This window comes from Corvus brachyrhynchos, unplaced genomic scaffold (genome assembly GCF_000691975.1).
Source record: "Corvus brachyrhynchos isolate BGI_N302 unplaced genomic scaffold, ASM69197v1 scaffold59, whole genome shotgun sequence".
In the NCBI taxonomy this organism is placed as follows: domain Eukaryota; kingdom Metazoa; phylum Chordata; class Aves; order Passeriformes; family Corvidae; genus Corvus; species Corvus brachyrhynchos.
Window position 1 is genome coordinate 4,852,062 of NW_008246054.1, and position 15,321 is coordinate 4,867,382.

General features: G+C 60.4%; 1 protein-coding gene and 1 long non-coding RNA gene across 3 annotated transcripts in view; one reads left to right on the forward strand and one right to left on the reverse strand.

Annotated features, from left to right (window-relative positions):
- Window positions 1–15,274, forward strand: part of FIBCD1 (fibrinogen C domain containing 1) — a 16,539-nt gene extending 1,265 nt beyond the window's left edge. The window contains exons 2-7 of one of the 2 annotated variants that reach the window (XM_017745655.1): window positions 4,838–5,314; window positions 6,223–6,382; window positions 7,089–7,225; window positions 12,228–12,324; window positions 12,662–12,841; window positions 13,122–15,274. In XM_017745655.1, coding sequence (XP_017601144.1) covers window positions 4,841–5,314; window positions 6,223–6,382; window positions 7,089–7,225; window positions 12,228–12,324; window positions 12,662–12,841; window positions 13,122–13,381 — 1,308 coding nt within the window. In that variant the 5' untranslated portion in view covers window positions 4,838–4,840 and the 3' untranslated portion in view covers window positions 13,382–15,274. Of the gene's footprint in view, window positions 1–4,801; window positions 5,315–6,222; window positions 6,383–7,088; window positions 7,226–12,227; window positions 12,325–12,661; window positions 12,842–13,121 lie in introns of those variants that run through there. The other variant, XM_017745654.1, reaches the window with a different exon arrangement.
- Window positions 5,199–6,261, reverse strand: LOC108449494. Its single transcript, XR_001865658.1, has 3 exons — window positions 6,182–6,261; window positions 5,693–6,049; window positions 5,199–5,284 (listed from the first exon to the last, which is right to left on the reverse strand). It is a non-coding gene; the product is annotated as an uncharacterized LOC108449494 (long non-coding RNA).
- Window positions 15,275–15,321: the final 47 nt, after the last annotated feature.

Genomic DNA, 15,321 nt, shown 5'->3' on the forward strand with positions numbered 1-15,321 from the left:
CCCTGGGGAGGAGCAAGCCCAGGCACCAGCACAGGCTGGGGGTGACCTGCTGGAAAGCAGCTCAGTGGAGGAGCTGGGGGTGCTGGTGGACAACAAGCTCTCCATGAGCCAGCAGTGCCCTTGTGGCCTTGCAGGCCAATGGTACCCTGGGCTCCGTTCAGAAGAGCATTGCCAGCAGGTTGAGGGAGGTGGTCCTGCCCCTCTACTCAGCCCTGGTGAGGCCTCACCTGGAAATGCTGTGACTTGTTCTGGGATCCTGAGTAAAAGAAAGACAGGATGCTCCTGGGGCAAGTCTAGCAGGGGGCTACAAAGATAATCAGAATCATACAACAGTTTGGGTTGGAAGAGACGTTAAAGATCACCCAGTTCCAACCCCCCTGCCATGGGCAGGGACACCTTCCACTAGACCAGGTTGCTCAAATCCCCATCCAGCCTGGCTTTGGACACTTCTAGGGATAGGCACAGGCATGGCCGCACGCTGAGTGCAGGCAGGGTGGGAAGAAGGAGCGCGGAGTATGGGCAAACGTGTCTGGGAAGAGCTGGAGGACAGCGAATCTCCGGCGAGCCTGTGAGTGGAGGGAAGGAGCCAAGAGCTGGCAGTGCTGCCCTTCCTCGGCACCCAGGAGCTGGGCAAGGATGGGGGGAGCAGACTTGAGACACGCTCCACCCCAGGTCCGCCACTTCCCTGTCCCCTGACACCCGCAGCAAGGCGAGAAAGGGGCTTCTGCCTGACTTCTTCCTTCTGCACACCCTTCCCTGCGCCCTCATCTCCCCGGACAGCCCCTCCATGCCGAGTAGCTTGCGCGCCTCTCTGGAGAGGGGCTGCGCACCCCGGGAGACTTCTGAGCCCCCGAGAGAGAAACCACCCTGCCCTCCTCTCCCTGGCAGAGCTGCCTCCCTGTGCGCAGCCCCTGCCCGCAGGGATTCGAGCAGCGCCATCCGTTTGGAGCTGCCATCCCCGGCTTTGTGCCCCCCGCGGCCCCGAGGGTGAGCCGGGCAGGATGGATCCAGCCCCACCACCCGTGCGGGGCTGGACAACCCAGCGCGGGGCTTGATGGTTCAGGGTGGGTTGCAAAGGATGTACAGAGTTTGCCGTGCAGCCGGAGCTGCGATCCCAGCTCCCGCAAGCTCCGGTGCAATCCCATCGCAGCCCGCCCGCATGCTCACCCACAGAGCCGGCTCCAGCGCGCTCGCCATCCTTCCCTTCTCCTCTCCTCTTCCCGATCCGCAGAGTGTGGCGTGCCGTGGGAGCGGTCGCAGGCAGGCTCTGGGTGACGGAGGGAGAGTAGGAAAAGGGGAGCGGGATTCAGTTCACCTGCTCCGTGCCCGCGGGGAGCCGGCGGAGCGCGGCGCTGGGCTCCGGGAGGGCGGCCGGGACACAGCCCGGGCCCAGGGCGAGGGGACGGGGGCTGCAGCCCTGCGCCAGGCGGAGCAGCAGGGCGGGATGGGCTGGGAGGGTCGAGAGGGACGGAGCAGTGGAGAAAAATGATGCAAAATGAGCTGCTCTGCTCGGGCAGCTCTGGATGAGCGATAGGTTCGGGATGAGGGACTGACCCTTGCTGCCCTGGGGCGCCTTTAGCGCTGGGTGGACCCCGGCAGGAAGGTGGGGGTACCTGGACTGAAGTTTGCACCAGCAGCTGAGCCTGGGCAATGCAAACCACAGTGTCCACTTGTCTCGGAAGCAGGACACAGGTTCTGGTTCTGGTTCGTACCTGGCTGAGGGCACAGCCCAGAGGGAGAGCAGCCAGGCTGCTGGACTGCTGCCTGCCGTCCCACAGCAGCGCTTGTCTGGTGAGCTGGGGAGGAGCAGGGATTTTGGCAGGAGCAAATGGGACCTCCTCATCTTAGAGCATCTCCCAGGGCAAAGCTCAGCCTCTTCTGCCACCACTCTCCATCTATGCCCTCCAGGGACCGGCCATGTCCGGGTGCTCAGGGGACAAGCCAGCTTTTGTTGTTCCCTTCCCACAGGCTGCACGTGCTGGAGCTGCTTGTCTCCATCTCCAGCGCTGGCTGAGTAGACTGGGGGATGCTTTGAGGGGCCTGATGGGGTCCAGAGCTGCTCATGAAATGTGGCTGGGTCACCAAGGACCCAGCCCCCATGGGTGACCAAGCATAGATCTACTGCCTGTGCCAGTGCAGAGCACGGAGAGCCCAGCTCAGCTTTGCACTGAGGACACAACCATCCCTCAGATCCTGCCTGGGGCTCCCTCCCAGGCTCCAGAGCAGGTTTGCAAGTGAAGATCTGCTCATCCCAAGCACCACTCAGTCTCACAGCTTCTGGTCTCCTTAGGAAGGAGTGATTTGAAGATACTGGGACCTCCAGCCCAATGGATGTCCCCAGGAGAACATCAGTAACCAGGGAAGGGGGATGTCCTATAGCTGTCCAAAAGTCTTGGCGAGAATTCCAAGGCCATGGAACAGACAGCAGGAACCCTAGGGATTGTGAGAGCTGTGGTCATGGTGAGGCAGGAGCGTGTGGCAGGGGTATCTGCAGGGTCCCATGCCAGCAGCTGGGCATGCTGCTGCAGTGTTGCTGTGCTGGAGGGGCTTGGGGGGACCCCCCCTCCAGTTTGGAGTGTTACTGGTGCCACTGGCTGAGTTTCCCTCCTCTCCCCACTGCAGGTTGCCAGGTAACACAACCTGCCAGCAAAATGCGTGGGACTCATGAAGCTGCCGCCACTTAGGATCTTGCAGTTGCAAGCAGAGGGGATCATTTTGGAAGGGGATTGGCCCCCAATTCCTGTTGCTGGTGGGAAGGCAGTGGTTCTGGGGCTTGAAGGGTGGAAAACAGCTGGATACAGCTTCCAGTCTGGTGGTACATCCGGGCAGAGCTGCGAGATTTTGGTGTGTTACAGCCCAGTTGGGATTTGTGTGGCTGTGGGAAGCAGAACATCATCTGTTCATGGCTCTGCTCTGGGAACTCTTACTGCTCAGAGGGAACCCTTGGCCTTTGCAGCCCATCCATGTGCCCCTCAAGATGGGGAAGGCAGCAGTGTTGGGAGCAGCAGCAGCAGGATGGGAGGGCACAAAGTCCTGGAGATGAGGGTGCTGTCACAGCCAGGACCACCACAGGGACATGGTCCCTGCTCAACCTGTAGATCCCAAACCACCTGACAGTGGTCAGCAGCCACCCCTCCTGTCACTTCTGTGCTTGCAGGCTGCTGAGGGGCCCAGCTGAGCCCAGGTCCTGGGTGTCCACACAAGGAGCTCAGCAATGAGCATCTCCCACCCCTGTCTGCCACCATCCTGCTGCTCCTGGGTGTCTCCTGTGCCCCCAAGCCAGGGCTCCGTATCTACACACACCAGACAAACTCCTCAGCCCCTTGCTTGCCCTAAACTTCCCTTATTGCCTTTGACATCTCCTTTTAATGTGCACCGAGGGGCTGAGCCTGGGCCTCTCTCCTCACAGAGATCCCTGCAGGTGGGTTCCCATTCAGTGCTGCAGCCTCACTCCTGCAGAGTGGCCCTGTGCCCCCAAGCCAGGGCTTCATATCTACACACACCAGACAAACTCCTCAGCCCCTTGCTTGCCCTAAACTTCCCTTATTGCCTTTGACATCTCCTTTTAATGTGCACCGAGGGGCTGAGCCTGGGCCTCTCTCCTCACAGAGATCCCTGCAGGTGGGTTCCCATTCAGTGCTGCAGCCTCACTCCTGCAGAGTGGGGGAGTGGGCGAGAAACCTGGGGCATACCCTGGGGCTGGTGGTGCATCCTTGGCCCCCCAGCCAGCCCCGCTGCCGCTGGGGTCACCTTAATGCAAATGATTGCGTGAGCGTGAATGGAATGAAGGGTGCTTGAAGGAAGGTGTCACTCCAGATAGATGTGCACAGGAGGGGACAGGGCCTGGGAAATCTTTGCAGATGCAGCAATTTTCCCCTCGTTTCTGAGGAAAGTAGTCTTTGTCTCTCTGAATCTGCAGTTTGCTGCCAGCCCTGCAATTCCTTGTGACAGCCGTGGCCAGGGTCAGGGGAAAATCACAGCCTCTGTCCTGCAGGTGTAATGAGGAGGGGAGGTGGAAGGGGACTGGGAGCTGATGGGATCAGGTGGCAGCTGACTCGCTCTGCACTGCCTGCGCTGGCACTTCAGGCTTTGCAGGTGAAAAAGGCTCTTGGTGGGCATGGAGCGGCTCCCACGGGCTGAGCCAATGGGTCTGAACAGCAGCAGAGCTGCCAGAGGGGCTGGGGGGGTCAGAGACCTTTTCCACAGCAACTCCCCCTTGCTGGGAGGCTCTGGGACTGATCCAAAGGCTCTGGGAGCAACTCTGCCCCCCTCCAGCAGGAAATGAGGTGACAAGGGGGACGGAGATATGTGGCCTGCCATAGCTGGGAGATGCCACGTGGAGAGCAGGTCCCCACGATGCTCAGGGCAACGTGACCCCAGCACTGACCCACAGCCTCCCTTTGTTGCTTTCCCTGCGGTCCCTGCTGTGAGGGACACGAGGTGTTTTCCCCTTTTCTCCCCATATTTGTGCTCAAGGCAGCAGGGAGCCCCACACGCATCTCCCGGGGAGCCAGGGCTGCTCCAGCCGAGGATCACCGCCGTAAATAAAACATGCCAGCGGGAGCCGGCGGCTGCTGTGCCTTCGCTCTCGTTATTATTTCATACCCCACTCCCAGGTGGGTTTAGCTGCTCTGCTCACTCGGTGTTCGCCTGTGGCCTCCACATCCCTGGCAGAGCCTCAGGGCTCCCTGGGGTCCCCACCCTCCCTCCTCTGCCCCAACGTCATTGCCGGACCCCCCAAAGCCCGTGCGGGTTTGACCCTACCTCTGGGATGAAGGGGCGCGGGATGTGTCTGTCCAGAGGGGTGCTGATGGTGTGTCTGTGTCTCTGCCTACAGAGGATGAGCTGTGGGTACATCCTGTGCACCGTCCTGCTGTCGGTGGCCGTCCTCCTGGCGGTGACAGTCACGGGGGCCATCCTCTTCATGAACCACTACCACACGCCCGTCACCGAGTCGCCCCCCGTGATCAGCACCAACCCCGAGGAAGCCAACGCGCTGGTGACCATCGAGAAAGCCGACAGCTCCCGCATCAACATCTTCATCGACCCCAACTGCCCCAGCGCTGCCAGCACGCTGGGCCGCATGGAGGGGCTGCAGACCTCCCTGCTGCGCGCTGTCACCGACCACGATGCCGAGGCCAAGGCCACCAAGAGCCAGCAGAAGGCTCTGCTGGTCACAGTGGCAGACGAGGTGGCCAAGCTGCTGACCCACACCGTGCAGCTGCGCGCCGACTGCGACGGCCTCAAGAAGGGGCACAGCGCCATGGGGCAGGAGCTCAGCGCCCTGCAGGGAGAGCAGGGCAGGCTCATCCAGGTGAGCCGGGGCTGGCAGTGCCAGGCAGGGCTCCCTGGGGATAGAAAACCCTGTCCCAATGTCCCCGGGAGTATGGCTGCTTGCAGCTCCTGCCCACAGCATCCAGGGGAGAGCTCCAGGAGAAGGAGCTGAGGTTGAAGGCAGGTGCTTGGGAATTGGAAGTCGGGAAGTGTCTCCCTGCCAAGCCTGGGGCAGTGCCAGTGAGCATGGTGTGCAGCCTCCCACGCTGGGGCCTCCCAGATCCAGGTCCAGTTTGAGGGCTCCAGTCAGAGCCAAGCACAGCACAGAACCTTCTCAAGGGCAGTTCATGCAGCAGTCAGCCCCCCCTTTTCACAGTCCCCAAAATTTCCCAGCCAGTGAGCTGTGTTGAAAGCTTACCTGAGTATGCCAGGGGTCTGCCAGGTGTTGCAGCAAGATCCAGGCATGGCTGGATGCTCCAGTACCTCCTGGTACTCAGCTGCCTCTGTCCAGAGCTGCTTGTTTCTCGGTGCTTCACTTCGCTCCTCATCCTCCTGCCGTGCCACGGCCACCCCGTGTCACTCTCCCAGCCTGGGTCACCTCAGGGGACGATGAAGAGCTGGCAGCTGCCTCAGGACACGGCTATTCCTGCCGCCTCCGTCATCCTGTCCTTTGCCGAGAGATGCTCTTTATCCCATGGGGTGGCAGCACCAATGCACCCAGGTTTGGGGATTTCTCCTCCCTGGTGGCAATAGGTGCTTACCTGGACCCTGGCCCCTGCCAAAAAGCAACAGAGCTGTTTTATGGGATCTGCTGTGGATTTATGCCCCCACCAGCCCTTACCCTGGCATTGCTGAGCGGTGGGAGCAGGCAGAGTGGTCAAGGGGCTGGGATGTAGAAGGGATTTACCAATTTAGCCACAATTCTGTGCCCCTCCATGTGTCACACAGCTGCTCTCGGAGAGCCAGACCAACATGGCTCGGCTGGTGAGCTCCGTCAGTGACGTTCTGGACACGCTGCAGAAAGAGCGCGGCGGGGCCCGGCCCCGGCTCAAGGCTGACCTGCAGCGAGCGCCGGCCAGGGGAGCGCGGCCCCGGGGCTGCTCCAACGGTGAGCCTGCATCCCTGCCAGTCGCTGGGAAGAGGGATGTGCCTGCAGCTGCCGTGGGAGGGAGAAAACCACCCAGGGATGGGGCAAACCATCCTGGAGAAGGGATTTAATACAGTTCAGGGGCTGGCAAGGAGGTGGAGAAGGAGGGAGATGGGAAAGTGTGTTCTGGAAGGGGAGGTTCTCACTGTGCAGCCCCCAGATGTCCATAAACCAGAACAAAAGCCCCTTCACACCCCTGCAAACCCATCTGCTCCCAACAGAGCATAGCAGGGGCACAGGCAGAGCAAGGAGCCACTGTTCACCTCCATCAGGTGTGGAGGGTGGCGCTGCACGGGCTCAGCATAAACAATCACATTCCTCAGCATTGGGTTGAGATGCAGCTGAGTGAGTCTGTCCTGGAGCTGGGAGCATGTGCCCACAGCCTCCCTGGGCATCGACTCTCCCTTGTCCCTGTCTGGGCCCCATCTTGCCCTTGCCATCACCACGGACATGGGGTCAGTCCCTACCAGCTCCTGGGGGGTCCCCATGGTGGCTACGTCCCCCTGGGCACTGCTGGCCCTGAAAAAAAAGAAAGAGCAAAGCACCAAGCTGCCAACTAGAGCTGGAAGCAAGGTTGAGAGCCTGGGAGAAATGGCAAGACATTAAATTAGATCATTAATTAACCAGCTTTCCCCTCGTCCCACCCCATCCCAATGCCACGCTGCAGGCTCCCGGCCCCGAGACTGCTTTGACATCTATGCGAGTGGACAGCAAGAGGATGGGATTTACTCCATCTTCCCCACACACTATCCCGATGGCTTCCAGGTCTACTGTGACATGACGACGGATGGGGGCGGCTGGACGGTGAGCTGCCACCATGCTGGGGACACTGGGTGATGCCACCGCCAGCCACGGGCTGGCCCTGCGCCAGGGCACTGGGGGTGGGAGATGTCACTTCTGACACGTGGATGTGTCATCAGGACAGGCAATAAATGTCAAGGGGGCCTGACTGTGCACCCAGAGCTTCCCAGCGGCACCACCAGAGCCCTGAGCTGAGGCCAGTCCCTGCCCTGGACTGGGGAGCTTGGCTGGAGCTGGAGGGGGGTTTCAGGCAGGGAGTTGGATGCCACCACTGGAATTTGTCCTTCTCAGCAGGACTGGGGCATGGTTGGGGCACAGTGTGGCTGTGGCTGTGCCATGGGGCATGTGGCTGTGCTTTGCCCCATCCTCATGGACCCAGTGAGCCGGTGCTGGGGCTCAGGGCAGACCCCAAACCTGGCACGTTTGGCCTCATCTAAGGCCGGGGTGCCCGGGGCACCTCGGATGCTGCGCTGATTCACTCCCTGTCCGATTCACTTTGCCACGGCAGCTGCACTGGCCCTGTAATCACAGTAATGGGGGCAGGGAGCAGGGGGATGGGGGGACATGGCACTGCCAGCCCCAAGCCTGGAGCCCCCCATTGCCCCAGGCACCACTTGGGTGCGAGCAGCCTCTCTGCCCTGGAGGACATCGCTCGGTGGGCCAGTAGGACAGAGAGGGGGTCCCAGGAGGTGGTGGGGTCTCAGCAGGAGGGGTGGGCAGGCAGCCTCTGCCCTGAGGACACGCTGCATGAGCCGAGCTGGACAGCACCCCTCCAGCTGGGTGCTCTAGGAAACAAATCCCCACGATCTGATTCCCCTAAGCAGCTTTGAGCAGCACCAGGAGGGAGCTTAGCCCCCCTGCCCTCAGGCACTGATGAGCCTTCGACCTCCCAGAGCCCACCCCGGGCTGGAGGAACCTGTGGTGTCTGGGTCTTACCAGCAGCTCCAGTGGGGAAACTGAGGCACAGCACAGCCCCGGGACCTCAGCTCTTGGGGGCTCACAGAGGGAAAAGGGGGGACGCTTCTGGCTCCTCGGGGTGCGGAGGGTCCTTGCAAACCCCGTGCGCAGTCTGCACAGCCTCCACCAGCCCCAGCCATGCCTGAAGAGCAGCCCAAGGTGATTAGCGAGACACTCAGAGGCTTATTTAAAGCTGCTGCAGGCGGGAGGGCTCGGGCTGGGCTGGGCAGGGGGCACAGCGAGTGATTCTAAGCCCGGCAGCACCGGGGGGTCTGGGCATGGAGTGGCACAAACACCTCGGCTCAGCCGTGCCTTGATGAGGCAAGGAGCCAAACCAGGGGCTGAATCCCAGTGGTCCAGAGACAGCCAGAGCAGGGTTGAGGGTTCACACCCCAGGCTCCTGTTTCTTGGGGCTGCTCTGCAGTAGAGGGTCCCAAACGTGCCTCCAGCCCCTTGGGTGCAGGGATTGTCTCAGCCATCTCCCAGGGGCCGGGGGTGTGGGGATCTGGCTGATCCAGGCTCCAGGTAAGCCATGGCACGGCTGGGTGCCGTGGTGCAGAGCCTGGGAAATTTCCCTTCCTTTCCTTTCCCTTCCCTTCCCTTCCCTTCCCTTCCCTTCTCTCCTCTCCTCCTCTCCTCCTCTCCTCCTCTCCTCCTCCTCTCCTCTTCCTCCTCCTCCTCCTCTCCGGAGCGATTACTCCTGACATTTGGGCTTATTTGCATGTGGGTGGGTGGGTGGAAGCGATGGCAGCAGCTGAATCAATTTTGACTCGGGAGCTTGGGAGCTGCTGAGCTCAGCTTTAGCCTGCCTGGACAGCTCAGAGGCCACGGGGAGTGGGGCAGGGGGAAGAGCACAGCACCTCACTGTCCCCATGGCATGATCCACAGAGGCAGGGTCCTGGTTGCTCCCTGTCCCTGTCCTCGGGAAGGCTGAGCAAGGCACAGCTGGTTTGTGCCCCCTCAGTCCTGCCCACCAGCAGCAGGGCCCCGATTGCAGCTGGTGGGGATGTGGATCTGGGTCAGTGCCCACCGGTGCTGATGGGAGCATCCAAATCCTGTGCCCAGCACTGACTGTGATTGCAGTGACTGCCCTGGGACTGCCCAGCCCAGCTCCCCCCTTGACACTCACCCCTGGCACTTTATTAGTAATAACGGGATGACAGAGGTATGGGGAGGCTCAGCATCCCAGGAGGCCTCAAAAAGTTGCCTTTTCAGGTGATGTTGTCTTCAGAATGTCTTTGCAAATGCCCCACACTCCTCCCAGTGCCCCTGAGCCTCCATTACTGCTCATCTGGGGCGAAATCCCCTGGGATCAGCATCTCAGTTCCAAAAGCAACGGTGCTCTGTGTGCCTCAGCATCATTTCCACACACAGCACGTATTGGGAAATGGTGGGAAAGCTGAAGGATGCAGAAGAAAAGGCTGTGCCAGCAGGACGAGGGCTGTGGTAACATTAAGTGACAGCTTCCAGCTTCAGGGGCACCTGCTGTGCTGGGACACTGGTGGGGAGAGCTTCACCAGCCTGGTCATCCCCCAGCAGAGAGGGCCTGGAGAGGGATGGGGGCTGAGCAGACACCGGTGCACTGACACTGGGCTGGGGTAAACCGAAGGCAGGGGGTGAGAGGAGCCTGGAGAAACACGTGCTGTTTCCAGAGGATGTGGTTTATGTGTCACCACAAACGGGGACGAGACAATTGTGCTGGCAGGGCGAGGCAGGAGCAGCTCCTGGGACGGGCAGTGCTGCCAGCTGTGGTGCTCACAGGCTGTCCCACAGGATCGGCACTTCCTGGAGACTGGCTCTTCTCCCTGGCTGAGCCCAAAGATGGTCTCCCTCCTGTGACAGGGCTCAGAGGACACCTTGGGGACAGGTCTGTGGGATCTGCACCATGGATGCCAAAACTGGACCAGGAGCCTGAGCACTGCAGTGATGGTGAAGTGATGGCTGAGCATGTCCCCAGCTGGGGAGTTTCAAGCCCACCAGGAGTTTGGTGGAGCTGAGGGAGAGGAGGCTGCCAGTGCCATGGCAAGTGCTCCCGATTTTCTCTGCTTTTAACCCATTTTTCTGGTCTGGCAGCTTTGTAGGAGCCTGTCCCTTCCCCATGGGCACAACTGGAGGAGGCAGAGAATGAGGGAGATAAATATTTCAGCCTTGCCCTTAAAGAAGGGAGGGAAATCCTTTTTGCTTAAGAGGGGGTGATGCATATTTGATGAGGAGGAAAAAAGCAGCGAGGCAGGGCTGGGAGCACGATGAGCCTGTGGGTCACCCCAGCCTTCCCAGCATCCTGGTGCAGGGGGTGAGCAGGAGGCTCCCACATCCCTGCCTGCACGTGGTGGGTGCACAAAAGAAGCACGGAAGGGACTGTGCATGGGAGATGATGAGGATGGAGCAGAAGACTCAGGAGGACACAGAACCTCCAGCACTCACCAGGTTTCAGCAACCAGCCTGGTTTCAACCCCCTTGGGGCTGAGCCTGGTGGGCAGTGCGGCACCGAGGGCTCCTCCAGGGCGATTCCTGAGCTGTGTCAAGGCTCAGCCAACGGGGCCCTGTCCCTCATGCTTCCCTGGGCACCACTCAGGCAATTGGCCTATTTACAACCGTGGGTCAAAGCCGATTAAGAGGGAGCGCTGCTGCTGCGTCCACCACCTTCCCCACACAGCAGTGCCGGAGCCGACACTGGCCAGGGAAAATCAGCTTCAGGCTCCTGTCCAGCCACACCGTCCCCCTTTCCCAGCAAGCCTGAAGAAAGCCCCTTTAAAAGGGCTTAACCACAGCTTCTCAAGTGCTCAGCACAGGGATAAAAATTAAGGCTCTAATTCTAGAAGGTAAGTACAGCAGGATCAGAGCCGTGCCATGCCGAGGAGTGTGCCGGAGCCTCAGCCGGCACACGCAGCCCCAAAAATGCCCATCTGGGGAGGGGCAAACCAGTGAGAGGTTCACAAGGTCCTTCTGCTTCACACGCCAGGATGAAACCCGGCATGTGCAGGAGGGCAGGAGCAGCCAGGGGGAGCAAAGCATGGTGGCTTCCCAGCTGTCTTCGGGGCTCATCCTCATTCCCCAGTCCTGGGATGCTGGAAGCTCAGCTCGGCAGCGCAGCCGAGCTCTGAAGATGGGGTCCTCTGGCCTCTGGGCTGCCAGAGCATGGGATGGCTCCGAGTGTCCCAGCTGTCCTCACCACGGCCTCGGGAGTGTGGAGATCGGTGGGAGTGGGGCGGGCTTGCTCAGCCAACTTTAATGCAATTAATCCAGGGCTGGAGGCTTAATTAAGTTCAAATGGTCGGGCATGAAGCAGCATTTCCTGGATCGTTGTCAATAAATCAAACCAAAACTATGGATAAAAGGGGATGAAAGTCACAGAGCACACACGCCGATGAGCAGATGGGAGAGGAAAAGGGAAAGGCTCCGAGCAGAAAAGCTGCGCTGAACCCCGGGATCTGGCTGGGATCTGGGGACTCTGCAGGGCTTGGGGCGGTCAGTGCCCCACAGTTAATTTCTCTGGGAGACTAATGAGGCTGTCACAGAGATGATGCTTTATGATGGGGTGCCTGCCCAGGAGAGCAAGGAGATCCAGGAGGAAGAAATCAGCTGCTGGGTTCTTACACAGTCCTGAGCAGCCACTGCCGGCAGCGGAGCTCCAGCCTGGGGGTCTGCCGTCCATGTCTCTGCTCCCATGTGCGGTAGCAGAGCCGGGCTGTTTAGAGGCAGGTGCAGGGTGTCCACCACGCCAGGGACACCCAACGACTTCCCAAGGAGCTGCAGGCTCCCTGAGCTCTACTCACATTTCCAGACAGGATCCGCTGAAGGATCGGTTTTATCTGAACCGACTCACCCACCCCTGGGAGCCGGCAGGCAATGATCCAGCATTTCCCCGGGGACCTCTCCCCAGCATCCCTGAGTAATCACTGAGCCGACAGGGTTTAATTTGTGCCTGTGTCTAATTAGGCGGTGGCAGGGGGAGGTGGGCAGCACGGTGGGGAGCAGAGGGGTTGCCTGGGGTACGCAGGCTGGGAGCAGCCCCACAACTTTTTGTTTGGCCTTTTTGTCTCCCCAGGTGTTTCAGCGGCGGGAGGATGGCTCTGTGAACTTTTTCCGTGGCTGGGAAGCCTACAGGGACGGCTTCGGGAAGCTGACAGGAGAGCACTGGTTAGGTGTGTGGGGTTGGCTGTGCTCGATCCTGGGCAGGCTGGCAAAGTCTGGGCTCCCCTGCGGAGATCTGGGGTTTCCTTTGTGATGGAAGGGACACTGAGACCCCCCTGGACAGCACCCATGTCCCGGGAGTGATGGGCTGGGCAGACACGGAGGGGATGGGGTGGCTGCAGAGGGCAAGGAAGCCATGGGGCTGTTTGCCCCCGAGCTGAGCACGTCCACAGAGCGAGGGGTGGAAAGTGCGAACTGCTCCCTGTCCCACCCGGCACCCCCTCCCCGGGGACCCCTGGCCACCCCATCCCCACGGGGTCCCCACACTCACCCCTTTCCCTCTGCCAGGGCTGAAGAGGATCCATCTGCTGACGGTTCAGGGCAGCTACGAGCTCCGCATTGACCTGGAGGACTTTGACAATGGCACCGCCTTCGCCCACTACGGCAGCTTCGGGGTGGGGCTCTTCTCCGTCGACCCCGAGGAGGACGGGTACCCCATCAGCATCGCTGACTACTCAGGGACAGCAGGTAGGGCAGCAGGATGGGGGGGCACACGTGGGCCCATGGGCAGGGGGAGCCCACAGCCACAAAACCCCTTTGCTGGGGTGCTCCAGTGTCCTGTGGCAGCAGCAGCGGCTGCATCCCTGCGGCCTCAGGGAGCTGCAGGCACAAGCAGGGCTGCGGTTGGGCATCTGCTGGAGAAGCTGTGTTGGAGGAGCCTCACTGGGGTACCCAGGGAAGTCCCATGGGGCAGGGACCTAGTCCAAGGGCAGGAAGTGCCCATCAGGACTCCTTTTCCCTGGGACAGGTGACTCCTTCCTGAAGCACAACGGGATGAAGTTCACCACCAAGGACCTGGACAACGACCACTCGGAGAACAACTGCGCCGCTTTCTACCACGGCGCCTGGTGGTACCGCAATTGCCACACCTCCAACCTCAACGGGCAGTACCTCAAGGGCCACCACAGCTCCTACGCCGACGGCATCGAGTGGTCCTCCTGGACCGGCTGGCAGTATTCCCTCAAGTTCACCGAGATGAAGATCCGGCCCATCCGGGAGGAGAATTAGCTGATGGCATGAGCCCCCCGCACCGTGCCCAGTCCCCTGCCCTTCCCCACTGCCCTGCAGACCCATTCCCTCAGCTGCCATCCTCTCTGAAGGCTTTCCCACCTCTGAGGGGCCCCTAGGGAGCACCTGCTGCCAGCGAGGGTGACTTTAGCTCCTGGGCACCCACAGACATTGCCAGACCTTTGCTTCCCACTGCCACGGCTCCCCTGCAGCCAGAATGGGTGTCCTGGCCAGAGTGTTACCCACGGCCTGTGCTCATGGCTGGGGCAGAGAGGATGCAGGGAGGTGCCCAGCAGGGTCCTTCAAGGAAGGGAAGGGGCTGCCTGGAGGGAAGGAGGGAGGGATGCAGCAGCCCAGGGAGGCTGAGCACCTCTGGTCGCCTCTGCTCCAGGCACTGACACCAGGCAGTGGGCTTGCCAAGCTGGCAAGGGAATGGGGGCACTTGCCATGGGGAACCCCAGGTCCCCCAAACCCGCAGGACTGGAATGAGGCTGCTGCTCCACAGCTCCAGCTCCCCCCATGGTGCTACTGGTGATGGGGAGGGCTCAGCTGGGCCAGCCTGACTGTGCCAGCGATTCCCTCTCCGGACTGCGGGATGCTCTCCTCTACCCCTGCTAGAGCAACGCAGCTGGGGAGGGATGACCACCAGCTCATTAGTCCCTGTTGTCCCTGTCCTGACTCCTGGAGCCTCCCAGCAGGTCAGAACACCCCAAAGTGAGCCAGCACAGTGCTGCAAGGACGCACACCCAGAATCAAGCACGGCACAGAGCTGTTTTGGCAGTGCTGGGGAAACAGGGAGAACAACAAGGAAGAGGAGGAGGCGAGAAAGGCTCACTTCCCACCACAGCTCTGCCTGCATTTCACAGCCCTTCCCTCCCAACCAGACCCATTTGGATTCATGTTGAACTTTCGTCGTCCAAAAGCTGTGACCTTTCTCCAAACCCTTCAGGCAGCACAGCCACATCTCCCTGTGAGCCCCCTCAGCTCGCTGCTGGCCTGGGCACCTGCATTCCTCTTCACCCCGGCTGAGCCGCGGTGCTGGCTCGGCACCTGCAGATAACCAAAGCCTTTCATTTCCTCAAATCCCGTTAAGGTTTTGCAAAAAAGAAGCCCCGAGTGGGGCTTAGCATCTGCAGGGCCCTGATAACCAGGCGGCAGCACCAGCTGGCCCAAGCAGGAGCTGCTATGGGGTGCGGGACTGATGTCTCCTGCTGGCTCCCTGGAAGGACTCAAATGGGGGATTTTGTCCAAAAAAAAACCCGAGAACCAAATGTGAGCAGACTCTGAACAGGGAGGGGAGGGAACAGATGGAACCCTGCCACCCTTTACATCATTTTCTGCCTGTGCTACAGCAGAGCCCTGGCCCCAAGAAACACCATCGGACAGGCAGAAGGACTGAGGAGGGGAGGAAAACTCCCGCTGTCCCCATTTCCAGGGGGGCTTAAAGCATGGGGAGATCAAAGGCTCAGCTTCCCGACTGTGCCAGGTTTCTACTTCCCTCTGTGATTCTTCTTTTTTTTAAGCCTTCCCCAGCTTGGATCTTGTGCTGGACAAGCTCTCTCACCTACTGGGTGAGTCCCTGTCTGTCTGCCCTGACAGGGAAACAGGGACAAGTGATGCATTGGGATCACCACAGCTTTTTACTCTGCCAGAGAGATTTTTCAGAGCCCTCAGGTGAGGATGAGCTCTGAGTGAAGGCACCAGCTTTACCCACTCCATCCATGCCCGGAGTAGCTGGCCAGGCTGGCTTTCTGGAGCGATGGGAATTGGGGGAACTCAGCAGTGGCATTTCTCAGCACAACAGCAGGAGCTCTGACAGCTTCCAAGGAGCTTCCTGCGTTCCACTGGACCTCTCAGGAAAGGGTCCTGCCTGCACCCATCTTTACTCTGCGATCAGTTATTTTGGTGGATTAGCTGTAACTGGTTTTTCTGATGCTTTG